The sequence below is a fragment of the Haemaphysalis longicornis genome, unplaced genomic scaffold, assembly GCF_048455015.1.
Source record: "Haemaphysalis longicornis isolate Haplotype H1 unplaced genomic scaffold, Haemaphysalis longicornis Haplotype H1 scaffold_10, whole genome shotgun sequence".
In the NCBI taxonomy this organism is placed as follows: domain Eukaryota; kingdom Metazoa; phylum Arthropoda; class Arachnida; order Ixodida; family Ixodidae; genus Haemaphysalis; species Haemaphysalis longicornis.
Window position 1 is genome coordinate 62,686,967 of NW_027526204.1, and position 27,246 is coordinate 62,714,212.

Consider the following 27,246-nt stretch of genomic DNA (forward strand, 5'->3'; position numbering starts at 1 on the left):
TTCAGGGCATTGGTAAAGCACAGTTTAACGATACCTCTTTTAACGAGTTCCAAATTGGCAGAGTGATTGGGAAGCAACGGCTTATGGGCCCTAGGTTCGTAGCTCCAGCAAATGTGATTGGCGTGAAAATAAAAACAAATGTCAAGGATGCCTCTGGCAACTTGTTCTCTCTAAAGGTTTTAATTGGCGTACTTGTATTCTGATACTTTTATCCATTTGTGATTATGTTGAATTCCTACGCAGTTTTATTTGCGTTGTTGCGATATACTGAATGCATCCTGGTTGGTTCAAATTAGGCATGTTGGCTGATAAGTGCGGTATGTATGTGGTGGTTGGGTTTCTCTGTCATTAATGTTTGAAGCTAGCGCACTGTGTGTCTTCTTCTGTGTTTTGTCACTTGTCCCGCGCTGCTCTTCAACGTGTCACCGCAGTTGAACCTCGTTGTAAGAGACATGGATGTAAGAGACAAATGGGTATAAGAGGCACTATTCACCCACATGGTTGGCTGCCCTATCTTTCCAATTAAATTGACCTCTTTTATAACAGACATCGGATGTAGAAGACAGTTGGTTGTAAGGGACAAGTCATCCTGGAACTATAATCAATAATATCGCTTGTAACAGACATTTTAACTTCAGGTGGAGTGCCACCAGTCACTAATTGCAGTTGCTTCCATTGTGGAAACACAGGGAGACAACAGACGCCTGCAGTCGCAATTTATTATAACTTCAGCAAACACACAGTGATTCAGTATTCTATGAAATGACGATGAGGAGCCCTGCCAATGGAAATGCAACTTACAGAAGTGGTTGAAGCTTACTGCCATCCATTGGAGCGCGACCGCACGTGCGGGCTCTCCCACTCGCGTAGCTCCCAATCAAGAAGCATCGCAGATGTTGAGTCCTGCAGGCGTAATGAATAGCCTGAGCGCACAGCGGAAGAAGCTGTGCGCTCTGGCTATTCATCAGGCCTGTGAGCTCAACACTTACGATTCATCTTTCACAAACAGTGAAACGAAAGAAAGCTCGTAGAATCGGTTGTAAAAAACAGTGTAAATACAGTCATGAAGTAAACAAAGATTCAGAACTATTTCATAAATTCTGGGGGCCAAACATAAATTATAATGAATATTTTGCAACATGCTGTAGCGTTCTTTTGAGCTTATTTTAGTGATATGATGCCAACATTGAACTAGGGTCTGATTAGTAAGTGAAAACATGGTTCCCTGCTTATGAGAGACATCTTGTATAAGAGACAGAAACTGCTTCCCTGTATATGTCTCTTATAAAGGGGTTCAACTGTATGTATCAACTCTACTGGACCTTTCAGTCCCTATTGCAGGACATAAAGTAAGGGGGACGAGGGGGGGAGGGGGGGTTGCAAAAGTGATCACACACACACACACACAAAAACTTCGTCAAGTTGCACATGGGAACATTGTAGAAAGGAAGCGTGAAAAAAACAAGTATGTGAAATTCAACTCAATAAAAATAATAATAATAAAAAAAAACCATCTTAAACACATGCAGCTAAAATTTGCCAAGTGCAGTGCATACAAAGCAAACTGCGCTAGTTTTGAAAACGCAGGATCGTGAAGGGTGGCAAAAATAGAGAACATGATCTCGTGTGTACAAAGACGTTCTACAACACAAAAGTGCGAGCGGGCACAGAGTTTGAAGCTGTATAAAAGAGAGTGCGTGCTGCGGTACAAGATGACACATGACCTTAATCTGGAAATGGAAAAATTGGGATAATAACAAACAATAATACACACATACAAAAGGTGGCGCAAGGTTGTTTAAATACAAATGTTGGGTTCCTATGAAAAAAAAGAGAGAGTGCAGAAGTTTTTGGACTCTCTCTGGTTCTAATTGAGATGCGATGTTGTTCTGGAGATTGTTCCACAAACATACGACGCAAGGAAGGGCAGATGAGTTGAAGCCGTAGGTTGACCGATATATAATCGTCTGAAACTTAAAGGAGTAGTGACACAAAATTTCAACGCTGAGATGACCATGTAAAATGCTTCCCTGTTATCAGGAGACATCTCCCAGCAAGTTTCAACCGTAGCCGTTCAGTATAACATATTTTAAATCCATTTTAATCTCAACCCGCCTGAGAAGGCCCAGAGTGGGCCAGCGCGACATCATCTGCTCCTTTCCCCAAACTGCCGACGTCGGGGCTCCCGTGACGAAGCCGACGTGCTGGCTTGTTAGCCTGCACAAAGGGGTACAGAGCAAAACCAAAGTGTTTTTGAGATTTCAGTGCACATTTGAAGGTCACCAAGTGGTCACCAAGGTCACCAAAACTTGGAGGCTCACTAAGAGGGTTCAACTTAAATTGAGAACGACTCAGCGGGCAATGAAGCGGAAGATGATAGGTGTAACATTAAGGGACAAGAAGAGAGCGGAGTGGGTCAGGGAACAAACGCGTGTTAAGGACATATTAGTAGAAATTAAGAAGAAATGGACATGGGCAGGGCATGTAATGCAAAGGCGAGATAACCGTTGGTCATTAAGGGTAACAGAGTGGATCCCTAGAGAAGGCAGGTGGTGCAGGGGGCGGCAGAAAGTTAGATGGGCAGATGAGATCAAAAAGTTTGTGGGGATAAATTGGTCGCAGTTAGCACAGGACCGGGATAATTGGAGATTAATGGGAGAAGCCTTTGCCCTGCAGTAGCCTGAATGCGTAAAGCTCCAATTTTAACTGCGATGTGAACAAAATACACTTCCTAGATCTACCGCGGTTGAGCGCATGCATCTTTCATGTCTAGCCACAGTTTTGGTGAGACGTAAAAGTTGATTGTTAGATTTGGTTGTCGGTGCCTGGAGTTAGGGCACCAGAACTCATCAAGTGCCTGTTGTTAGCCCTCAATGAGCTGTCGCTAAATTGAAGTAGTGTGCTGTCCTGTGCTTCTCTGTTTACTAAAGAAAGTGTGTGTGCTGGTTGTTTGCAATCTGTCCTTTACTTTGTTATGTACGACACGTATTTGTAGTGAACTTTTTTTGGGAGTTCAAAGGATTCTTGGTGAAATGAGTCAGTGACTTGTAAAGCTTAAGACGCATTTGTGTAAAGCCAATGGCAGTGAATTGTTTGTGTGGCTGGCTTTTTTGCCCCTTCAGTCTTTTGCACTGTCACTTGCCGATTTGTAAAAAGCTATCGCTTCAAAAACGAAAAAAAAAAGAAAAGTGAAGGCATTGATAGAACCGCACGCATCTCATTTGTTTGTGCTTGTGTTAGACCACTTTGTTTGCAACCAGGTGTGTTTGAATGCTAGTAGTGCTGCTGTTGTATAAGCCCCTGATATTGTTTTTCGCCGTATGGGAGGGGATTATGTGTACTAGTAGAAAATTATCGATCAGCTGTGTACCAGTTTTAAGCGTCCGTTGGGTTCATTTAGTAGCTTTGTGCTCTGATTGCGACTTACAGACCTTATTAATTTTATTGGCGTTCTGACCCTTGAGTTAAAAATTGAAGGACGGTTGATGATTGTGCTGTATGTTGAATTGATTGTTTCCATGTATTGCCCTATATGATGTCAGTATTGTAACGCGTCTACCTGGTTACAATTATGTACTTGACATATCACTGCGTGCGAATGTGTTTGCCAGAGTTTAAACCTGGCAATAACTCGTAATGTTTTGTTTGACTGAAATTACAGAGTGAGTGCCTTAAGTAGCAGCTTTTATGCTTTAGTTCCGGTCTAAAAAGAGCACTATAGAGATGTTACTGATGCATAAGCGCAGTAACCAGCCTTTTTTATGATATTGTTGCTGCTGAGTCTCGAAGGGCTGATGCGCAATGCTTCCTGTGGTTGTGGCAAATATATACTTCTCTTATTTTTCTTGTTCGATCTACGTTTTTGTCAGAGTTTCAGTATTCGGAAATTTTAAAGTGTTTGGTACTGACGTATGCAGAACGTTAGGCTGCTGCTTGTTTGTAAAAAGTGGTACTGCATTTTGTGACCTGTTGGCTACCCACGAGCTGCATGTGGACTTTTCTGTGTGAGGCAGCCGTGTTAGCTACATTTTTTCGCACTCGTGGTGTCGAAGGAGAACAAAAATTTTAAATTTTGGTTACCACTACGAGCGATGCAGTTGTGTGTGAAGACGTTAAAACTCATTTAGCGATGAGCAAATACAGTTAATATAAAGGTTTATGAATTTTCTGTATTTGGAGGGAGCAGAGTGCAAAAAGGAAAAAAAATGAGGTTGGAGGTCTAATCGAAATGGCTAATATGACACCCACCTGGTGACACCTACCTGGTGACACCTATCTGGTGACACCAACATGGTCCTAACTAATAGTATATCCTGCAGAACAAAAGTAACCTGCATTGCGATTGGTGCAATGGAACACAGTTTGAAGTTACAATTGAACCTCGTTATAACGAAGTACTGTCGGGGCAGTAAATTAGTTCATTATGTCCGATAGTTGTTATTATATATCCGATATTTGTTATAACCATAGAGGTAAAAATCGGCTCTAACAAATCGGCAATCTGGCTTGCGCGACAATCCTAGATAAAAAAAACGCATTGTTGTAGGCTTCAAACCCACTATGAGCGAGGTAGTCCTTAACTGTCTCCTTGTGGCATTTCCAACTAAACAGACCGGAACATGAGAACGTGAAAATACAACACAACAAAGTTCGTTCGGCAAAACAGGCCGGCCTTCTTATTTACTCGAAGGAGGATGTGGCCTTCGCCTGGTGGCTTTTCACAGTCTGAGCGGAATGAAGTTTTTCATAGTGTCCACGCAATAGAGGGCCTTAAGCTACTAAAAAGAAAAACGGTTGTTTTGTCGCACTTCTTTTAAACTTTGCTTTTAGTACGCTAGCTGTAGCGTTTTGAGCCTCGCGGGAACCAAATATTTCTTCGTTATAGCCGATATCACGTGGCTCTCGAGGTTTTGGCTTTGTTATAAAAAGAATAGGTGTCATTGTGCCACAAACCCCTCCCCCAGACCATTGCGTCCGCTTGCAAATACCAAAGAAGGGTGCGAGACAACAGTTATTTATATTTTAGCAGGGTGGCTGGCCCGTGAGTTTTCACGTGTGCCGAGATTGCTGGGGTGAAGGAAATCACAACGGAGATGCTCGACTACGTTTTGAATTGTATTGGTTTACTGCACAAACAAAAAGACTACAGGGCAACGCCCGACACAAGAAGAAAAAAAAACCTTCACACTGCCATCGGCATCGTGAGCGCAGGCACTAATCAACCGTACACTAAGGGCGCGCGCACGCTGGGAGGCTAGCGCACAGCGCTAACTACGTAGTGACACAACAAAAGAAACCTAAATACACAAGGTGGCCACTATGACGACACTCGACCCACCGTGGCCTACGGCTTAACCTTTGACCTCGAAGGTTTAACTCAGACAGCTGTACACGACACGCGAAACACTCTAGAGGCAACACTTGTTACACCTCAGTAACGCAACTACAAAAAGAAATACTAACAAGTTCGCAACCGGCATAACACTCTATGGGACAAACATCGTTAACCCCCGACAACAGCACTTGCTATAAGAAACATCTAACAGCTCTGCAAGCTGTACACGACACTCGAAATGTCCTCAAAATCATTACCCTCACTCACAACACTACTGCAAACAAGACACCAAAAAAAACCAACTCTCAGCTCGTTAGCTACAAGTGACGCTAGAAAAAACCCGGAAGGATGTGGATATCTTAATCCGAGGCAACAAAAAAAATACGGCGGGAGGGGCGTTGTAAAAGAAAGTCTCTACGAGGCAAGGAGGACCCGCTGGTTCACCGACGGAAAGTCACGACGAGGTGGAGCCGACCTCGCCGGGCAGCCGCTTACGTGTTTCAGGGCTCCGGGGTGCAGAAGCTGGTCGGCCATGGGACTCGCGGCGACGGGTGAACTCGAGCGCTGAGCCGAGGCGTGGACCATCCCGTCGCGAGCCGACCGATGTACTTCCGCTAAAGCGCGTCACCCCCGGACCCTTCCCGTTCACGAATCTCCAGCCGACTGTCCCAAGCGACCGCTTGCGTCCACTTAAATAACCTCCGCCGGCCGTCCCGTAGACCCACTCCGAAGTCTTCCCCATTGTTCCTCTGTTCCCCCCTCTCGGGGCCCTCGGCAACTCGCCACGATCGTATGCGCACGTCCGAGCTAGCGATCGTGACGTCACCCTCCGCACCTGCACGCTGGAATGCGGCAGCTCGCATTGTCCTCGGAGCTGGCAGGGCGAAACAAAGAACGGGAGCACAAAGCCGAAGGGGTGACCCCAAATTCCTCAGCCAGGCGCAAAATGGCCGACTCCGTCTGGGAGGCCGTCATGTCGGCCGCCCGAATATAGAAAATGGAGGGCCTGGCCAGCAGTTTGTGACACATTGAAATTAAGCGTGACCACAAAAACTTCGTATTTAGTTCTCTATATCTGATAATTCGTTATATCAGTCTGCTGGTTCAACGAGGTTGAACTGTATACTTCTAAAAAATCTTGCGAGGGCTTCTGACCGGTGTTTGAAATGCCGAGCGATTCTCTAAGCTCCAACAGGAGCCTTAGGAATAACTTTGCACTCGTCGTACTTCATTACGATTCCAGTGAAAGTAAATGGCCCGTTGAGGTCTAGTTTCGCTGTTCTTGGCTGCTGCTTGCTGCTTTTGTTTCTTTTTCTGAAACCTTTGAAATAATTCGGAGCAAGTCATCTGCTTGGAGGACAAAAATCACTACTCGCACATGCCAGCGAAGTTTGGAGGTTTATTGTACGCCTGAAACCTAGGTAGCTCACAGTTGCACATATTTTTCCACCTTCCTTTAGAGAATAGTGAGAGCAGAAATGAAACGCCCAATCTCTGTTATGCCCGTGGTACACGGCAACTTTCATTTACAATTGAGTCCTCACTTAAAAGTGCACCCGGTGTATATTTACAATGATAGACAATTGGTTCACAATTGGTTCACTCAATAGCAATTGGTTCAACAGCCTTCGGAAGGCGTTTGAAACGGCTGTGCAGCACAGGTATTGGTTTATCTATTTTTTAAAAGTATGCAGGAAATAAACAATACGAACGGGTTAAACCAATGCTACATTACAGTACAACAGATTGGGACGATTAACAAAGATTGCCTGAATGCAAAAGAGGGGTACCATATTTTTGGCCGTATAACCCGCACCAAAAAGGCGAAAATTACAGTGTCAAAGCATGGGTGCGGATAATACGCAGGGTTTTTCCTTCAGTGCAGCTTCATGGCCATGCGCGTTGTGCCGTGAAGCTCCTACGCAGTAACACTGACTAAGCCTTCCACGGCAGTGACTGTGCAAAACATACAAGGACAAGGGGAAAAAAAAAAAAAAAAGGACGAGCGCTCTTATGACAACTGAATTTTATTAGTGAATTGTGACTTTCGCGTTGCAGTCAGTGTATTCGACTTGCTAAATACACGCTTTTTCTAGCAGCCTTTCCTGTATCAAATGTGTGGGAAATATGCGAGGATTGTTCTGTTTCCGGCAGGCTAATAATGGGTGTGCGTATTATATGCAGGGGCGGGTTATACGCGCAAAAATGCGGTATTAATTTGTTTGCTTTCCCTCTTTTCCAGCCTTGCCTGTTGCACTTCCAGCCCCACTCAGCCCCGAGCCCTCCTCGGACGGCAACAAGAAACCGCTTCATCGCAAGCCAGGCTTTCAAAACGGCAGCCAGGAAGGCCGTGGTGGCCGGCGGGTGCACGGGTGCCGGCTGTGCCCCTACACGGCACCCTACCCGCACATGGTGGTCAAGCACATGCGGTGCCACACGGGGGAGAAGCCGTACCGGTGCCATGTTTGCTCGCGCGGCTTCGCCCAGTGCTCGAACCTGTCGCGACACCTGCGCATCCACTCGGGGGAGCGCCGGTTCTTGTGCCCAGTGTGCGGCGCGGGCTTCATCACCAGGCAGCATATGGTGGCGCACGTGGGTGTCCACGATGGGGGTGGCCCCTTTGGGTGTCACCTGTGCGCAGCCACCTTCAACAGCCACGCCTACCTTCGCAGCCACTACCGGCGCGGACACGGGCAGGCAGCTCTTCCGGCAAGCGTGGCTTGAAGTTTCAACGCAGGGAGGGACATTGGGAAGCAAGTGACTCACCGCGAGAGTTTCAAGGGGGGACACTGCTCTTTATACGGCTCCTTTTAATTTCTAAGTCAACTCTGCGAAACTTGTCAGTCCTGCTGCTTTTTCTCCACTGATTTCAAGTAAGTCGATTAGTTACCAAAATAGTTAGAGCTAATAGGTCATTTTTGGGGGAACACTAGACAGAATGTCTAGCATATGTTGCTGTTGTTACACCGGAAGTGTGCATGCTTGTTGTATGTATTTTGGCATGTATAGCTGCTTCTGCTGTCGCTTGTGCTGTCAGGTGCTAGGGGCCTAGTCAGGCGAGTATTGCAGTCGTCTTTGGCGGCAGCTGCTGCACCTGGGGCGACTGCAATGCCTGAATCGCCTTTTGCCTCAGCACCTTGGCAATTTTATTGTCAGAAGTTCAATAAACAGTGTTAGCCATGAAACTGTAATCTCTATATTTTCCAATACTATGAACCCTGGTGAGTGCAATAAGAGAATTGGGTTTTTTGATGCACTACTTGGAAGTAATTTTACAGCTCATTAAACTTTGGTGTTTGAAATGGTTCCTTGCCACTGATGAAATAAAGTAATTGAACTGGAAAGAAGATTTGGAAAATTTGGCGCTGGGCGTGAACGGACCGAGGCCTACCGTATTTTCGCATGTATAACCTGCCACTGCATATAATCCGCACCCCCACTTTCAGCTGCTGGAAAAGAAAAACAAAAATCCTCGCACACTGCCCACACATTTGATACAGGAAGGGCTGCACCAAAGCTACTGCTCAAGCAACACATCACATGCTATGTAGACAGACAAAGCGTATATTTAGCAAGTAGAATACACTGACTGTAAGGCGAAAGTCACAATCTACTCTGTGTCACTGCTCTCGCTAGAGCTATGGAAGGCTTAGTGAGTGTTACTGTGTAGGAGCTTCACGGCACAACGCGCATTGCCGTGAAGCTGCACTAAAGGAAAAACCCCCCGTACTATCTGCAACCCTAGTTTCCCACTGAAATTTTCGCATTTTCGGTGCCGGTTATACACGCAAAAATACGGTATTGAATAAGCCTATTGAGGCTTATTGAACCGTGGGGTATAGCACGCATACCGCACACCAGTTCGATTCTGTGACTACCAATTGTACTAAGAGTGAACATAAAGCACGCGTTGGGGACTTGGACTTGCAAAACATCGACAACCAGGGCAGGCAGCTCGACTGACGAGTTTGATGTTGATTGGGATGTCGTTAGTCCCAACATATGGCAACCACATAGTAGGGTGGGGTGTAAGCACAGCAGTATACCCAGTATACCCACTCAGGTGGACTGGAAGGTTGCGGGAGGTCGCGGTCAACATACCTGCTTAATTAAAGGAGCACTCTGTGGCATTCAGTTGGGCATTAATGCTTTTTCATTCCAAACAAGTTGTTGGGTTCTTTTGATTAATAATTGATTAATTTGATAAGTTTCTTTTGATTAATGAACGCATGCCTGTTTTTATTTGTACCAATGCGATGCAGTTGGGTAGCACGGGCGACAGATCCCCCTTTCATTGATTTTATCATCGTTTATATTCATTGTGGCAGACACGGGGAGTTGAAAATTCACTTCAGGTACATCATTGCAAAAGGCCGATGCCTGGTCCAAGCCTTATGGCATTCTACTTGCAATTAGTTCTGCTAAATTAATTACCGAAGAGAAACACTTTGTGTTCTGCTCTGAACGTTTTATCTGCCCTGTATTTCCATCTCCTCTCTAAAAAAAAAGAAACTGCATTGTCAGTGGAATATATTTGCAAATATTTAAGCCTCTGGCTGATGTGTGAAAGCAGCGATAAGAACACGGCAGTGTTGAGCAACTTAATGTAGAAAAATTTATTATTGTGTTTTTACTGCGCAACTTGGCCATATTTGTACCTGCGGTGTATTAGTGCAATGTGGCTTTTGTACAAAACTATATACAATGAGTGAACGTGGCTTTGAGATTGGGAAAAAACTCGAGTGCGAGTACTATGTGATGCATAAATAAAGGAACTTTTACTGTTAATGCCAATACTATGTTGCTTTTGTTGCTGATATAATTGCTACCTGTAGGTGAGCATACTTACAATTAAATCTTTTTGTTGAAGCTAGCAGCGTTGGTGTGCCATTTACTAAGCACCCTTGCTTGTATACCACTTCCATGGACACTCTTTGGGAATAAATGGAATTGAGTTGTAACTGATAAGAGAAGAATAATGTCTGGTTTGTTTCTTGTTTTTAGTACAAAAGAGCAGCTCCGAATGGCTTGCCTTCGCTATACCTCATTACTGCCCTAGGGAACCTAAAATCAAATTAGCTCTGCGTTTTTTTTTTCTGTTGGAGCCAAATCTAACTTATTTCCAGTTTTCTCAGTTTGACTTGTTTGACAGCGCAGAAAAGAAAGACATACCACAAAGTAATATCGTAATTGATGGAATTTGTTTGCTACAATGACTGCTTTCTCCCCCCCCTTTTTCTCTCTAGTATTCCGACTGAGCTCCTGTCTGAAAACCAAGTTGTCATCGGATCGATGTTAGCATCTATTGCTCGTGGTGATGTGAACAGGATGAGTGCTGATGTCGTGTCATGTGCCTACCCGTGTGACCAAGTCCTGCTTTGGCATGGTCACGATGTGGCCGATTTATTTTTTCTCCCTCTGTCCAAGTTTGGATTGTAGATGCAGTGTGTGTGGTTGTGGCAGCCAGGTGGGTTAACAATACTGCCTATTTTTAGCCTAAACTACCGAATTTCTTCGAAAGGGGCCGTGAAAAGAGAACACAACTTTGGTCGATTTGCAAGATCTCTAGCCTCTGGTAACTGACTCAACTTGATTCTGGCTTCGATTCGCGTTTTGTTTACGAACGAAGGATAAAACACTGAAAACATCTCCAAATTTTTGTGACATGACAAAGCGCTGCAAACATGGCTATCAGCGTGCCAACTGCATGTTGGCATTAATGTTGTACAGTCAAACGGAGCTAGAAGCAGCATCTCGGTTGCACAGTGGACAGTGGATTTGGTCAGTGGTGGCCAATCACACATACAAGAATCTGTAACTTCATAAAGGCTCGGCAAGAAAGTTGCTGGAGTGCTTCAGTTTTCATGAGCATCTATATTAATCATTTAAAGTTTGTGTTAACACTGGTATCTTTATTGGGATAAAGCGGTGTTTTAAAAAAAAATGAGCCAAACTTGTAGTTTATCTTCATGGTCTCTTCCAGGAAGGACCCGCCGCGGTGGCTCAGTGGCTAAGGCGTTGCGCTGCTGAGCACGAGGTCGCGGGTTCGATTCCCGGCTGCGGCAGCCGCTTTTCTGATGGAGGCGAAAAGCAAAAACGCTCGTGTGTACGAGATTTCGGTGCACGTTAAAGATCCCCAGGTGGTCAAAATTAATCCGGAGCCCTCCACTACGGCGCGCCTCATCGGCTGCGTTGCGTCGGCGCGTTATACCCCACAATCAATCAATCAATCTTCCAGGAAGGAAGGGGGGACTTTCTCTTCTTAAAAGAAGAAAAAAGAAATGTTTTTGTGTATGCTTCGGAATGCTTCTGGGTTCGAAACACACTGTGAAAAGCATATTCTCAACACGAGTTGCTGTTCATGCTTTGTGTGTACCTTTTGCAAAAGAAGCTTTACTGGCGACGATTATCTCGCAAAGTGGATGTTTTTATCATTATTATTTATGTATTTGTTTTTGTAGAGGTGCCTTCCCGGTGATGCAAGTCTTTGTACAACAATGCAAGTTGCAAAGCCGCCAAAAATATCGTTACTGGCCTTGCAATGGCTCTTGGTGCAAATTGTGAAAGCCTATCACTAACGAGCCCGTGCCAAGTTTCACACCCTTCCACCGACCACATTAGGGTGCAGGCAGGTTCTGCACTTATAAGTGCAGAGCACTTTAGGTGTTCGCCTTGTCGTAGCTCGCTCGCTGGACCCAAGTAGAGCCACGCGGCGTTGTGTCGAAGCGGTTGTCGTCGTGGCGTAACCAAGAGTCTTCGAAAGCCAAGTCGGTTGTCGTACATCTCCCTGTTGTTTAGCGCAAAGAAAATTGGAGGTGCATTTGAGGCAAGATATACATAACTAACCGTCATTTAGTTAAGAACGCTGGTTGGGTTGGTTTTTGCGATAGCAAGTGAAAAAAAGTGGCAGTGCAACGCCGGCACGTGCGGGAGGAAAAACAAGCACAAAAAGAACAGAACTCCCGCTGGTGCAGTTTCAGGCGGGGTCGTGCAAGCACTGCGAAGGTGGGAAATTTGAAATGCGTTGGGTGGTAGCAGTGAGCGGATAATGGTGCTACAGCCCATTATGGCGAATCACTGCTCTGCACTTCCGACCGCTTTCACACTTTCACATTGACTGCAACGGCTTTAATTTTTTTTTTAGATTTGGCTACTGTGGCATCGCCATCGCACATTGTGCTGTAATAAGCAGCAGCTCAATGGTGCATTCCAGATAAAAAAAAGCGTGACCTTAAAAAAGCATTCAGTGTACTGGAAACATTGCGTTTGTGTCTGGTGGAAATTTACTGCCATATATATGGGTATAAGTCTAACGTTAATGCTGTGTACAGAAATGCGCCTAATCTGGGTTCTCAAAGAAACACCTGTGCATCTCTGGTAGAAGGATCAACATTTGGGCGAGTTGGTACTGGTTATGTATCATCTTGACGAAACAGCGTAAAAAACGGGGACACTAGGAGAGAAAGACAACAGGACGACGCTGTACTCACAACTATTTTTTAATAAACTGCACCACGCATATATATACTATGTCCCCAAAACCCACGTGCGCTCACAACATGACGCACATCGAGATTATTACTACAAAGTAACACCAAACTCTAAGTCACGGACTTATCTAGAAATAAGAATTCTTTTTCATGTAATGCTATCGACGGCTCACTTATGCAGATATCGCCTCTTTTTCTAATGTGAAATGCTTCGATAACTTCCCTAGTGGTCTGATTAGTGTGAACCGAAAGGATGGTGGTGTCATGAAAAAGCGGAAAACACCCATGCTCGGAACAGTGTCTGGTGACATGTGAATCTTTCTTGTTTTTTAGTGGTCTATCAAATTCCGTTTAATTGTGGCCACGTTTATGTTGGGCAAACCGGTCGTTGCATTAATATAAGATTATTAGAGCACAAAAACGCACTAAAAAACAAGAAAGATTCACATGTCACCAGACACTGTTCCGAGCATGGGTGTTTTCCGCTTTTTCATGACACCACCATCCTTTCGGTTCACACTAATCAGACCACTAGGGAAGTTATCGAAGCATTTCACATTAGAAAAAGAGGCGATATCTGCATAAGTGAGCCGTCGATAGCATTACATGAAAAAGAATTCTTATTTCTAGATAAGTCCGTGACTTAGAGTTTGGTGTTACTTTGTAGTAATAATCTCGATGTGCGTCATGTTGTGAGCGCACGTGGGTTTTGGGGACATAGTATATATATGCGTGGTGCAGTTTATTAAAAAATAGTTGTGAGTACAGCGTCGTCCTGTTGTCTTTCTCTCCTAGTGTCCCCGTTTTTTACGCTGTTTCGTCAAGATGATACATCTCTGGTAGTGCACGCAATGTCAGAAAATGCTGCAAGCTATATGTGGCTAGTGAAATCGTGGATTACTGAAGGTCAAATCAAAACACCTACCAAGACACTACCCAGGTTGAAGGAAAATTAGATATTATGTTGGCACCAGAGTTTTACGAAGTGTATTTTGGTTCTGGAAAGAGGTCGCTTTTTAAATTGGAGACTGGCCGTTGTGGAAAAGACGGATCCCTTTGGTACCCGAGTTGCGGAAGCAGCATGTCACGCTCAGGGTTAACGTCTCCAATACTGTTTGGTTTCACCGAATTGGTTGTCCGAAGAACAGAGCCCCGACCACTGGAATTGCTGACATGCACTCAGCTGACGTCTTGCCTCCACTCGGATACCCTGTCTAGAACTCTGTTGCGGAGCAAGGGTGGGAATATTTTAGACGAGTGGTTGTTTGAACGGCATCGGTTTATTTATGTCAATATTTGTGGTGGTTTGATAATGGTGGACAGAGCCCGTGAACTTTCACATTGTGCTTCAACAGAGATATTCGAGCTGTTTAATGCATCCAGTAGTAATTTAAAACGTTTGCGTGAAGTACTGACACTACCAAGTGTCACTGTAGTGCACTTGCAGTACATTCAAGAGCTGCATTAATGACTGCTCTGACCTAAACCACCTTGATATAAGGGCTATCCTTCTGTGCTGAAAGGTTACAATCTGAGGTGGCCATTCGAACAATCTTATCTCTGTTCTCATATTGAATTTGCTGTCGGGCGTCATTCCTTTCAGAGCTGAATTGTTTGTGTGTCAAGACTTTCTTGAATTCAGAATCGAGCACAGAAAGCTCGAACACACAGAAGATATGTGGATTTATCCTTTTTGGTAGCGTACTGCATAAAGAGATTTCACTACGTGGCCAATTTTGGAGCATTTCATGATGGGGCTTTCTTCATTTGATGTGATGTTTACCGTGGAAACAATGTGTGGGTGTTCGATTGAGCATTGCTAAGGTCCCTGATGAAAAGATAGAGCATTGTCAGTTCTATTCTGTGGCATGCAAATTTTTAGTGTCAAAGGCTTCAGTCGTTTTTGTGAAAATTATTGCGAAAGAAAATTTGGCTGAAATATTGTGTCGATGCGAGCTAGCTGGTATGCCATCACATGAAGTAGGTACTTTAGCATATAAAGTCATCATATGAACTAGGCATGAACTTCAGGAAGCAAAGGATTTTGATAGGAGCGGCTCTGTCCTATCAAAATCCTTTTCTCCCTGAAGTTGTGCTTGGCGCTTAAACCTACTTCATATCAAAATTTGACGTCTACCCCAATGCAACTGTATGGCTACAAAAGAAAGCTTTACAGCTTTCTCAAAAACTTCGCAGTTGAAGAAAAATTTGTCCTGGTCCAGGAACTTGCTTTACCTTGAGGATTTCCCCTAAATCTGGTCGATTAAAGTGTGAAAATTATGTTCAAAGATTTTGCGCTTTCAGTGGCACTCATCAGCATGTTTTTTCTGTCCCTTCCTCAGCCTTTCCTATACTGCCCTGGGGCCAGCAGCCATCTGACATTGCGCGCGAATCGACAGGAGACAAGCACCGTCCGAGCATGGGGGTGATCGCGAAGAACACGGTCATCGGCGCGGTCGGCACGGCCGTTCCCAGGCCAAGCAACGGTCACCTCAGCGGTGCCAGTGGAGACCGGGAACCGCGTGGGAACGCGGAACTGGTTTTCCGCGACGGTTGGTACTGCTGCCAGTACTGCCCGTACACAATCGACGTCCGCTCGAGCATGGTGGTGCACCTGCGCACACACACGGGCGATCGGCCGTTCAAGTGCGCCGTGTGCGCGCGCGAGTTTGTCCAGAGTTCGCACCTGGTGCGACACCAGCGCGTTCACACGGGCGAGCGGCCGCACCAGTGCGCAGTGTGCGACGCCTGCTTCACCACCAAGCAGGCGCTGCGGGACCACGCCAACAAGCACACGGGCGCCCGGCCCTTCCAGTGCGGCGTCTGCACGCACCGCTTCTGCAGCAGGAGTCGTCTGCTGTACCACTTGCGCGTGCACCGGAGCTGAAGGCGCGCTCGGCAGCTGCGTTTCACGTCGTCGGTCTAATAAACGGAACTTAGCAGATACGTCATGCCTGCTGGTATTTGGGTTTTGTAGGGATGTGGACGAGTCCACACAAGCCTTTGTCTGTGCTTGGGATATAGGAAGGCTTGAAGAAGACAGAGAGGACAGGGTCGACTTGCTATGACGGCAGTTTCAGCCCAAAAGCTTTTCGCCTTCATATGAAAAGTAACCACAGGGGACGGTCTCCTCAGCCCGTCCCTTGTGGCGGCTACTTTTCATATTGAGGCGAAAAGCGAAAACGTCCGTGTATCAAGATTTGAGCACACATTGAAGGTCCCCAGGTGGGGAAAATGAATCCAGAGCACTCCACAGTAGTGCACCAGGCAGCCCTGGTGTTGCTTCAGTGCGTTAAATGCCTCTAATTATTTTATTTAGAAGTCTTGAGAGCTAGTTAAGAATGTGCAGGCTATGTTTAGCTTTACAAGCAGTATTGCGTATACTGGAGGGCTGGTAGGTGTGGTAAGAGGGTTTCAGCTGTTGTGGTGCCTGGTGAGTCAAAAAATGTGGCGGCGGGTAGCACCAAAAAACATCATGGAGCACAGTGACTTGAGGAGGACAGGTGCACACCAGCTATGAGAATGCTGATTCTGAGGCTGCTGTGATGGCACGATGTGTCGTGGCTGCATTTAAGAATAACAGATGAAATTGAAAAGTTTCTTCGAGAACTGAACTGTGCTTGTGTATTGCCGGCAAAAGCCATAATGCTTTCACATTATGCATTATGCACAAAAGTAGGCCTAAGTGCCCCAAGGAAATTTCTTTTTATGAGCATTAGTGCTAATTACAACATTGAGTTACTATGTCTAGATTTAATGCTTCCAGGCAAGAAGCATCAGGAGTGATCACAAAGCCAGGAGATGTTGAACTGAGGCCAGTGGCGAGTCGCTACTAGTTCACGTTTCCTTCTTTTCTTTTTGCAAATGAACCTTTTTTTAAACAATAAGTTGTTAATCTGCTATTTTCTGGCTGTGATGAGCAACTGACTGTTTATTTCAGTAAATAAGTGAAAAGCATATCTTTGGAAGCAAGATTGGGCAGACATGGAATGAAAGTTTATGAAGTAGCAATGCAGACACCTTGATTTCTTGTTTTTATTTCTCTTGAGTACATTGTTAAGGTTTCAGCCAAGCCGCTGGAAACAATGGTAACCATAGCAACGTACACCAGTTTTCATATATGCATCTGAAAATTCACTACTCGTGTAAGTAAATGAACTTCCCTCTTTTAATGCATAAATGCACTGTCATTTACATCATAAAAGGTGCTTTTTTATGTTTTGCCCTGTACTATTTCTTCTCGGTTTGAGTTTTTGTTAATGATATTTGTCACGTTATCCGATTAAATTTTGTTCAAGCTGTACGACATTTCGTAAAAATTTTTGAGCTTTGGAAATTTCATTTGTTTCTGAAACGTCTTAGCTTATTTTAAATTGCACTCTGAATTCTGAGTGACCGTCACTTCCTTAAAAACTTATGAATATATAGATATAGGATCACGTATGAACGTATGAATATATAAATATTCGTAAGTGGTCCTCAAGCAAAAGAAATGGTGTGTTGATACAGTGAACATATTTTCCTGCATAAAATACAGCAAATCGCAAAGACGTTTATTTAGAGCCACTAAGATTGTGAAGACATGCGCTGCTTGCCTGTACTGTGAAGAGGAAGGGGAGCTAAGAGTGTTTGTTTTAGTTTTACAAATCTTTACTGTCAATGTGCAGAGTGTTCCACTGAAGGAAAAATGCACTGTTTATAGCCTCTTCTACAATTTCTGTAGCTGCACATGTTGCCCAGGAGTAAATATGGGGCTGGTTGCAGCTGCGGCCAGCCGCACTGCCATGGAGTGAATTTCACTAAACGCTGAAAATATCATAAAAAATGGAGCGCCATTGCGGCCTTGATATCACTTCCATGACTGAGCATTATATTAATTTTGTTACTCAGAGTAGCGGCATTAAAAGCCAGAAAATATTAAGAATTATTGATGTAACCGCACAAGCGATGACGAAAAATTGGTTGCATAAGGATGCACCTTAATTACCAAAACTCCCGTTCATGTGGACATTGTTCAGAGGCTTTTTCGGCATAGCTACTGTTGAAAACGGGACCAGTTAGTAGTAAGCGAAAAATTGTATGAGCAAAATGTTGTACCTATAAACCTCCCTGTTATGCGGTAGGCCAAGCTATCGCATTAAAAACAACATATAGGAGTACGTGCAATTCAGTGTATGAGTAACATTCAGGAAGCCGTGCGTCGTCTGCTCCAGCAGACGGCACGAACAACCCCCTCCCCCCTCCTCCTTACTTAACACGTCTCCTTTAAGAAGTTTTTTTTTATAATAACGAATTAAATATGAAACAAATTTACCCAGCAATATCGCACGTTATTTCGGGCTTGAAGTGTTGCATTAGATGCGCAAAAACATGTGATGCACCTGGCGGCTTAATAACGGTAAGCAGACATGGAGGAAAGCAAAAAAAAGCTTTTCTTCCCTTTATGCATAGAGTTCTGCTACAGAAGCCTTTATGTAAACAGGCTGTTATTCGGCCACCTGTGAAAATTTAAATATGGAAGGAGGCGGTGGTTTGGTTCAAGCGCTGCGCGGCTCTGGTGGCTCTGGCTCAAGCGGCTCGAGCGTGCTTCCTGCGCCATAAGAAACTCTTATGTCCTGCGCAGACAGAAGTCATGTGGTCGCCTTTGCTTTGTGGCATTCGCTCATGAGTGTGACTTCGTGCGCCGGAAGCTCGCAAAGCCGTCGGCATTCGTGAATCGTGAGCGTTCGAGCCACCGAGCGACCGGAGTGACCTAGCCTGCGACCACCGTGCCTGCGACTGCCTGCGACGAAACGTTTGCGCATGGTATCTCAGTGCACAGTCGCCACGTGACTTCGCCATCTGCGTCAAGCCATGCGCGTCGGGGTTCGAACTTCGGCGCCAAGCATAGGAAGACTGCCGGCTCTTCTCCCTGGCTCCAGCTAAGCTTTTGCGAGATCGACGCCGTGCTGCCGTGCCTGCTGCCACCGGCTGACCGGTGTACACAAAACACGCGCAGGGTTTTAGCAGTTTTAGCTGTAGCGCGAAAATGGAAGATGTGTACGGGCGCCCACATCTTTGCGCGCACGAGCGGCGACTTTGCGGCCCAATTGGAAATCATAAACAAACGTGTTTCCTTTTGTGCATAGATGCGTTGATTGAACCACAGCTTCGCTACTCATATCCTTGTGATTTTTGTTTTGATACTGATGATAAGAAGCCAGTTCTCAGTGCGGTATTTGACGGCTCTGTTCGGGCATTTGCATTTGCCTTACGTGGGACGGAGCCCAATACATGGTCATTAGTTTTCTCAACGTAGCCTTTGTTGTGTTTGCAGAAAAAGAGGTAATCATTTTTTTACAGCTGAGAACACAGTTCAGATTCGGAATTAAGCTTTGACTATTGTTGCTACCGAGATTTGTACTTTTCGTTTCTATCGTTATGCCAGTTTCCTTAGCGAAAAGGTTGCTCAAATTCTGACATTTGTCACCTCAGAGCCCCGAGGAATTGGCATCATTTATCGGTGCACTTCATCCATGCACGAACGATGTATGATGATGCTGTTGGCTTGGTTGCAACCTGCATTTTGTTCTTGGCTTTCAAAGTTTTTTTTTTTAAATTTTGGAAAAGGAAAATATAAGAGACGTGCAAATTTCCGAAATTTTAAATACCCAGCACATAGTGTGCAGTATCATTCAATATGATTTGCAGTGCAGTGTTACTGTTCGAAGTAATCAAGTTTTCAAACATTCAAAATTTACAAATAATTATTTGATTGATTGGTGCTTAATGGGGCTTTATTTGCAACATGCTGACGACGTGTGCCATCGCACCAAAGAATCTAATGCATCTATGTTGATTTACTGTAACTGAGCTAAACATCTAATGTATTTAACATTTATCCTGGTGTCTAGAGGGCTGTACAATGGTGCTGCAAAGAGCGACAGCAAGAGGAAGTCGCCAATGAAGCTAGACAGTGAGACGTGGGCTGGTAGAGTTTTGAAGCCCGGGAAGCCTGCAAGATCACATACTGTGGCCACCTCCTTTTCCTGCCCCGCACTCGCTGGGCACACGAAGTGTTCGAATACCTCTTGGCGACCTGCATGAGGAACAACTAGACACGTCGAGTGCGTCAGTTGAAGAGGAAGTACAGCCTCCGCACAGTTGACAGTGCAGCCAACTGGTCGCATGAAAGGGGATAAAGCCAAAGTCCACCCTAGACTTCTACCGGCGTCACGAGCAAGAAATCACCACTGTCGACTTCTACGACAACAGGGTAGGCTTCCTGTTCGAGCCGAGAGCAGGAGCACTTTGGACCCTTGTCTGCCGCACCCGCTTTGACAACACGATTGCGTGCACCATGTCCCGAATCTGTGGAACGGAGGTGGAGACTTGAGAACAGCTCGTCCTCCATTGTGCGACTCTCCGGCCTGCTCTGGCGGATGGCGCCACACTTCCACACGCACTCGGTTTTCACATGCCCTAGGCAAGTGGTGACAAGCACGTCATGAGAGAGAGTGGTGGGGAGGCCAGACACATCATGGCAGAAAGCTCTGCGGTGACGGCCACCGTACAGTGACTGACTCAGTGGTGGACCACTGTGCGCCGGCCTTCACTCAGGCTTGCAATGTGTGTGTTGGTGGGTGGGCATGCACAGATCGTCAGCTGTGCATGTTTGTGTGTGTGTGAGTGATAACTCTCTTCTTCGATAACTGCCTTCTGTTTTAAGTGCAGAGTTCTTTAGGGGCTCTCCTTGTCATTGTAACTCGCTGTAACGCTCAAGTGACTGCCGGAGTTAGGCGGCGCAGCCGGGCAGACCCATCGTAGGGTATCCCCAAGAGCACCAAGAGTCTTTGAATGCCAAGTAGTTTATATAGTCATAAGCGTTCGAAACTTGTGAAACGGTGGCACTTGTCATACATCTCCCCGTTGTTTAGCACAAAGAAAACTGCAGGTGCATTCGAGGCAAAATATACGCAAGTAACCAGCAGCGCCCGCGATCACTTAGTTAGGAACGCTTGTTGGGTTGGTTTTTACGATAGCAAGTGAAAAAAAGTGGCAGTGCAATGCCGGCACACGCGTGAGGAAAAGCAAGCACAAAAAGCGTTGAACTCCCGTTGGCGCAGTTTCAGGCAGGGGGCGCGCGAGCACTGCGGAGGCAGGAAATTTGAGATGTGTTGGGTGGTAGCAGTGAGCAGATAACGGCGCCACAGCCCATTATGGCGAATCACTGCTCTGCACTTCCAACAGCTTTCACATTAAGTGGAAGGGCCTTAATATTTTTAGAAAACGCACCAAATTTTACACCATTTGACCGAGGAGACTATGGAGGCAGATGCAAGGCCCCCTTGCACTGCCAATGTGCACTACTGTACTCTTTGCTTAATTTGTGGCAAGCACATACCCCAACTTATTGAGGTACTAGAGGCTTTTCACGTGGCTGCTACGACTGCATGTTTGAGAAACAATAGTTTTGCGCCGGAATTCTTTGACTCTTTCGCCCCTCAGCTGTGAATATCGGTTCAAAAGAGGGTTAATAGGTTAGTATGGCCTCCTAACCCATTAGGAAGCTAATGCGCTTTGCCTATAATATTGAAGGACACTTAACCATCCTGAATTTTACTTCTAATCTTGTTATCGCCTTCGCCATAGCACGAAGGCTTCGGCCTTGCTTGCTTGATTGAGTATTGGGTTTAAAGGGACACTGAAGTGATTTGTAAACAATGCGGGATTACGAGCGTAAATTGTAGTCCGGAGTCCCTAGACCCTGTTTCGACCACTCTGAGCGCATTTACGCGAATTTATTTAGTAGAACAATCAATTCGAAAATGCTGTCCTCCTCTCTGCACTCTCACCCATTTTCTTTGGCGTTTTCGTGTGACGTCAGCAGGAGAGGAGCTGGCAATTGGCTGCGCTACTGCACGGCTCGCCGACCTTCCGCGACCGAGTCAGTCGGCCCAACGTTTAGTCCGCCGGCCGCCGACGGGTCATGGCAATACGCTCGATCAGTTGAAACTAAGCCACAACACGTTTGTGAATGGAATAATGTGCCTTTATTTACTTCGTTAGTTTGTACTCTGTATCTAGCTCCAAGTCAAGGTCGCTTCACACAAGCGCTGCACAAGCGACGCTTCACTGACTGGCACGCCAGTAGGAAAATATAAGGCCTCTTGAAGGGGTAGAAGAGTCAGCGAAGTCAATATAGGTACTAAGGAAATAAAATCAACTGATATTTTTACCGTACAGCGTAAACTAGGGTGCGGGAAGCACTTTTTTGCGCTGGGCGAACAGGCACAGCGGTCAGCAGCACGACTACGCATCTGCGAACGCTTTTCTGTCTGCGAAATGCAATTGCTAGACGTGAGCAATTGTGGAAACTCGGGGGACGCTTACTGCACGAGCGCAATACAACAAATAGTCACCTAAGCTGCTTCAAATGCCAAAACCAAATAAAAGTGTAAACTTATTGTACAATATATACCTTATATTCCCAAAGTCGGCGAGGCCCGTCCCGTGACCGAATGGTCTGGGGCGCTACGTATGTTGCCGCAAGTGTTTTGCAAGTCACGAGTTCGAGTCCCCGTGGGTACGTGATTTTTTTTTTTGTAAGTTAACTTTTTCGTTTTCTGCCGATGTTTTCTCCACTGAGTTCACCTTTTTTGGGCCGCAACGTTCATGGCTCCACGAACTAGTTCACAGAACGCGCGCAGGCTGGCACTGGCGCGCTAGCGAGTTCTCGTTGGGGTGCTGTTGCCACTAGTTCACAGCACGCGCGCAGGCTGGCACTGGCGCACTAGCGAGTTATCGTTGGTATGCTGTTGCCATAAGCACCGACTGCTTGCGGGCAGTGGGCACAGGCCAGAATGAACAGACCCTTGGCCTGGTGCGAACACGCTTTTAAGTGCGAACGCACTTCTTAAGCGAGCCTGAATCGTCCGCCGCCGTAGTCCGCATAGCAACAGCTGCGGGTGCGCGCGCTCCTCGTCTTCCCTAGCAACGGGGGGAGATGGGCGCGCGCTGCCTGGCCGCGTCCCCATGGCTCATTCTTGTTGTTGTTCCTGCTGACATGGCACATACCCACGTGGGGGATTGGCCAGGAATCGGGCGTGAGAAGGGCTAATGAACCCGCTTAAAGGAGTACTGACACGAAATTTCAAAGCTGAGATCCGCTCTAGCAATCAAGTACAACGACAACACAAATAGGTGTCTGTGAATAAATGCATCTTTCTTTCTTTGTAGTTGTGTGTGTGTGTGTGTGTGTGATCTCTCTTTCGCGAACATTACCGAACCGCGCAAATTCAACTCGTGCATTCGCACTTTCACATTCTTCCCCTCGGGGAAATGCGGGGAATTTTTTACGGTACAGGCATGAGAGGCAAGCACCAAATGTGGGGGAAAAGCGCATGACATTTGGGCGTCTGTGGGTACGCGGAGGGGGTCCACGCACTGCGTAGGCCTCGGCTAGTGAATGCTACGATTCCAAGCCGTCCTGGGGGGCTTATCTTTATGCATTTTTACAGCTGACAACATGGCAGAAGCGCGGTACGATGATTACTGAGTTATGGAGAATGCCCATCCAACAACGCCACCGGTTGTGTTTTACAGAACCAAAACCGAAGCCGAAACTTGTTTGGTTGATTGGGCATCGTCCAATCACGGTGCCCGCTCCTCCCAACGTCACAGCTTTAGTTGGTGCGGCCACCGCAAACCGCGCATTGTAGTTTTTCTTTTTCGCGCTTTGTAAAATAATTACCGATTTGTCAACCGGATAAACGATGAAAAGTGTGCTAATTTGAGCCAGTCTACGTAGTGCAAGCAAAAACGGGAGCTTGACAAATTCACTTCAGTGTCCTTTTAATGCGTCATCGGCGTACTTTTCCTCACTCCTCAAGATATTGGGCGTCTCGAAGCACGTAGATAGATTTTTGTTGTGGTGCGCTAATAAAGCGAAAAAAGTTGCTGAGTTGAGCTTAGGTACTCTAACACGCGGTCTAGGGAGGTCAATACATGTCGCGACTTGAGGCCTAAATACGACTACGAAAAGAGTGGAAGTTTTCGTTCCTATAGAGGGAGTGCAACAAAGTAAAGTCTTCGGATGTGTGCAGCTTCTCTCAAGAACTTGGGCTTCCGGCATTTCATAAAGATACTCAGCTTCTCTTTCAGGCGCGCTTACAAACCGAGAATAATCGAATTATCCAGAGTAATTCCATACTATCTCCTAAAGTACAAAGTGATTATCAGTTGCTCTAAATGTTCTGCCTTTTGTTTTCGCGTCAGTATCTTCCCGCAAGAGGCTGGCAGTGCCTCAGGACAGGTCGTAACACCCTGTCACGACTCTGGACACCAACAGCGTCCTACAACTGTTTTCGGCCATTTCTTCATTTTTATCATCATATAAACACACTACGGGAAGAATATAAAATTGTCCCACAAAGCATGGTTTCTCTTTACGCTTGTTTTTAAGAGCTTTGTACATTTACAGAGGACTCATGATGTACAACAAATTTTGTGCTGGCGAGCTTTAATCCGGCAGCATAAATTCGCGTTATAAGAAACGCTTTGCTGGTGTCTTGCCCCGATAAATCATTTTTAGCAAGCTATGCATCATTTCACTGACTCGCAGAAAAACGGGTGCTCCTATACGCGGGTGTATTGATTTAAAATACGCAAGAGACCAGAAACAGCAATGTGATGATTTCTATATTGCCTACAAGGCACGCGCAAATCGAATTTCCTGCACGCCTCCACAGCCAACGGTTTTTGATTGCTGTCCGGTTTATGTTTCAGCAGGGACTGTAAAACGAATTAGTCATGCTTTAGGTATTCGCACTCTATGTGCCGACGAAGTATTAAAGTCATTTCAAGGTTAGGCACAAAAAACGGAGCACGGCTACATACACTCCAAAGTTCTATAAGGGCTGCGTCGACACCAGAACAGGGGTCCGCGACGCTGCTGAGCCTGGACTCGGTGTTCTCGTCCCAGCGCTAGTTGAGTACGATCCCTTGTGACTGCCATGTCCTCGGCGTTTTCTATTGACTTCCTTCTGTATCTTTTTCGGGGCCATACCTGTCAATGTACGCTTCATTTCTTCGACTGTGTGCAGGCTTCGCTTGCTTTTGGCGAACGGGCGGCGGCTGTTCCCCTCGGCATCCGCCAGCTTCGCGTAGGTGCCGTACTCAAGTGGCAAGTATTTCAAGGTGTAAACGGAACAGTACACCACGGTAGCGACCAGAAAGAAGACGAGGTCCTCGCGCGCGGTTCCTGCAACTGCTGATAATATAGCGCCGATCATGCCCCCGAGGCGACCGCCAGCTAGCAGTAAGCATATGGCAAACCCGCGGAAGGGGGTTGGGAGAAGCTCGGAGACGAAGGCAAAGTTCACCACCACACCGACTGAAGAAGCAGCGAGCGTAAGCACCAGGATGACGTCGGTGACGATATACCTGGATGGTTCTATGACGGTGGTGAGAGCGGCGATGCTTGTCAAGCAACAGAAGCTGCCGATGATGAGAAAGACGCTGCTGATCAGCCTTGTCTTGTCTATCCGATTGATCACCATCAAGAGCAAGCAGGCAGCGAGCGCTTTCGCGCCTAATGATGCCCACTCGAGCCACTCGCTCGCAGTGTACCGTTCAGTCAGAGAAAAAAGGCTGGCGTAGAAGGCAATTATGACGGAAAAAGACGATCCAAACATGATCACCACTCGACGCCGCATGACTCTCATCATGTCCTTGACTACTGTTGAGTTTGCGCTCGCACTTTCTTCAGCCTTAAGCCTCTGTTCTACTCGTCGCAGCAGGAGCGCCACGAAGTCATTCGGCCTGCCATTCAATTTGGCAGCAGCTAGCATGACGCGTTCGGCATCCTTGAGCCTCCGCCTAGCGATCAGCCAGCGAGGAGACTCGTGAACTAGGAAGAACACGATAGGGAGGAGGAACGAGGGCGCTGCCATCATGAGCTGGAGAAAAGACCAGCTGAGGTTCGGCACCCGCTTCAGGACGGCGAAGCAGACGTCTGCCAGAATGAGGCTCGTCATTGCACACAAAGATAGCGAGGCAGGTCGACGTGCGAAAGAGCAAGTCTCCACCAAGATGGTGACAATCAGGGCGCAAGGCGACATGGTACAGCCCGATATAAAGAACCTTGTGCACACGTACACTGGATACGTCTTGGTGAAGCAACACAACAGGGTGGCCGGCAGCACCACGGCAATGCAAACCAGGATGACCGGGCGGCGGCCAAAGTAGTCGCCGCAGTATGCCGAGGTTACCAGTGAGGCCAGCGCACCAGCCATTGAGATTGCCATTGCGAGCGTCCTTAGTGAACGTCGGTGGCACACTAGGTTCCACTCGCTTACGATGGTACTCTTGGCACCTTGGGGATCGAATTCCCAGGCGTCGCACTCGACGACATTGATGTCATTATGGTCACTCCGGTTGGTGTACACCGTGCACTTGCTGCGTTGACCATCGGCTTCGACGGGAATTGCGGTGCGCTTCCAGTCGAGTTCTGAGAGGTTCTCGCCGGTTGGCTGTTTGCACCAGTGGTCGACATCCGCGGAGATCAGCGAGAAGGCAAGCGTTTGGCAATGCGCGGCCCACAGCGCGACGAAGCCCATCAGGATGAGACGGTTCTGGAATTGACCGCTGCCGAATACTTCCTCGCAGTCAAAGCCTTCACTTGTCTCGATGTCGACGATCGAAAACTGACCCGCGGACAAGTATCCAAACGGCTTCATACTGGCGAAATATCTTCTCGCTCTTTTCAAAAGGCGCAGGAGGACATGAAGAGGTGGCACTGCTTCGTTGGTTTCTTCTTCTTCTTCTTCTTCTTTTTCCTCGACCAGTATTTGATGGCCCAATGTAAAAAAAAAGTGCGGTTCGGGAAGCCACCAGAAAGAAGTCTGGATGGGAATATTTTCACTTGAATTGTTGAAGACGAAACAGAACATTCAGTTGAATGGTCATGTACCCGGAAGCTGTAAAGGTGCCGAAAAGCTGGTTGAAATTGTGAGAAAAGGAGAGCAAATGATTCAGATCATGGCTTAGTGGGCGAGAACCTGCCCTACCTTCTTTGTCGAAAACATTAATGTCCGTATTTTGGGGAAACAAGATTGATGCCCGAAGCTTTCTCTTAGCATTCTGGATTAAGTCGGAGTCCAAAATGCATGCTCTGAAACAACGAAAATGAAAGTGCCAGATTAAAAGCCATAGTCGCCTTAGCCAAATTCCAGAGCGAGCACCCGCAAAATGAACCCATCTGAATTGGCTGAGCAAACCCAATGCGATGATAGCGCAATCATATAGACGTTGTCTTCATTACTCGAGGTCCCCAGGTTCGATACCCAACACAGGTAGCGCTATTACAGCGGAGCTGTTTAAGGGCTTGCAACGTCCGCCGAAAATTACCGTTATGCCAGGCAAAGTTACCCGGCCATGCTG

General features: G+C 46.4%; 2 protein-coding genes across 4 annotated transcripts in view; one reads left to right on the top strand and one right to left on the bottom strand.

Annotated features, from left to right (window-relative positions):
* Positions 1-15,771, top strand: part of LOC144158635 (uncharacterized) — a 29,020-nt gene extending 13,249 nt beyond the window's left edge. The window contains exons 3-5 of one of the 3 annotated variants that reach the window (XM_077689659.1): positions 7,578-8,208; positions 10,582-10,629; positions 15,168-15,771. In XM_077689659.1, the coding sequence (XP_077545785.1) occupies positions 15,245-15,712 (468 nt within the window). In that variant the 5' untranslated portion in view covers positions 7,578-8,208; positions 10,582-10,629; positions 15,168-15,244 and the 3' untranslated portion in view covers positions 15,713-15,771. The remainder of the gene's footprint in view (positions 1-7,577; positions 8,209-10,581; positions 10,630-15,167) is intronic. The other 2 variants (XM_077689660.1, XM_077689661.1) reach the window with 2 other exon arrangements.
* A 4,249-nt stretch (positions 15,772-20,020) lies between these two features.
* On the bottom strand, positions 20,021-26,543 carry LOC144159870 (organic anion transporter 7-like). The gene is made up of 2 exons (XM_077691531.1): positions 24,872-26,543; positions 20,021-20,286 (listed from the first exon to the last, which is right to left on the bottom strand). Exons 1-2 carry the CDS (start codon positions 26,541-26,543, stop codon positions 20,021-20,023), a joined length of 1,938 nt encoding a protein of 645 aa, XP_077547657.1.
* Positions 26,544-27,246: the final 703 nt, after the last annotated feature.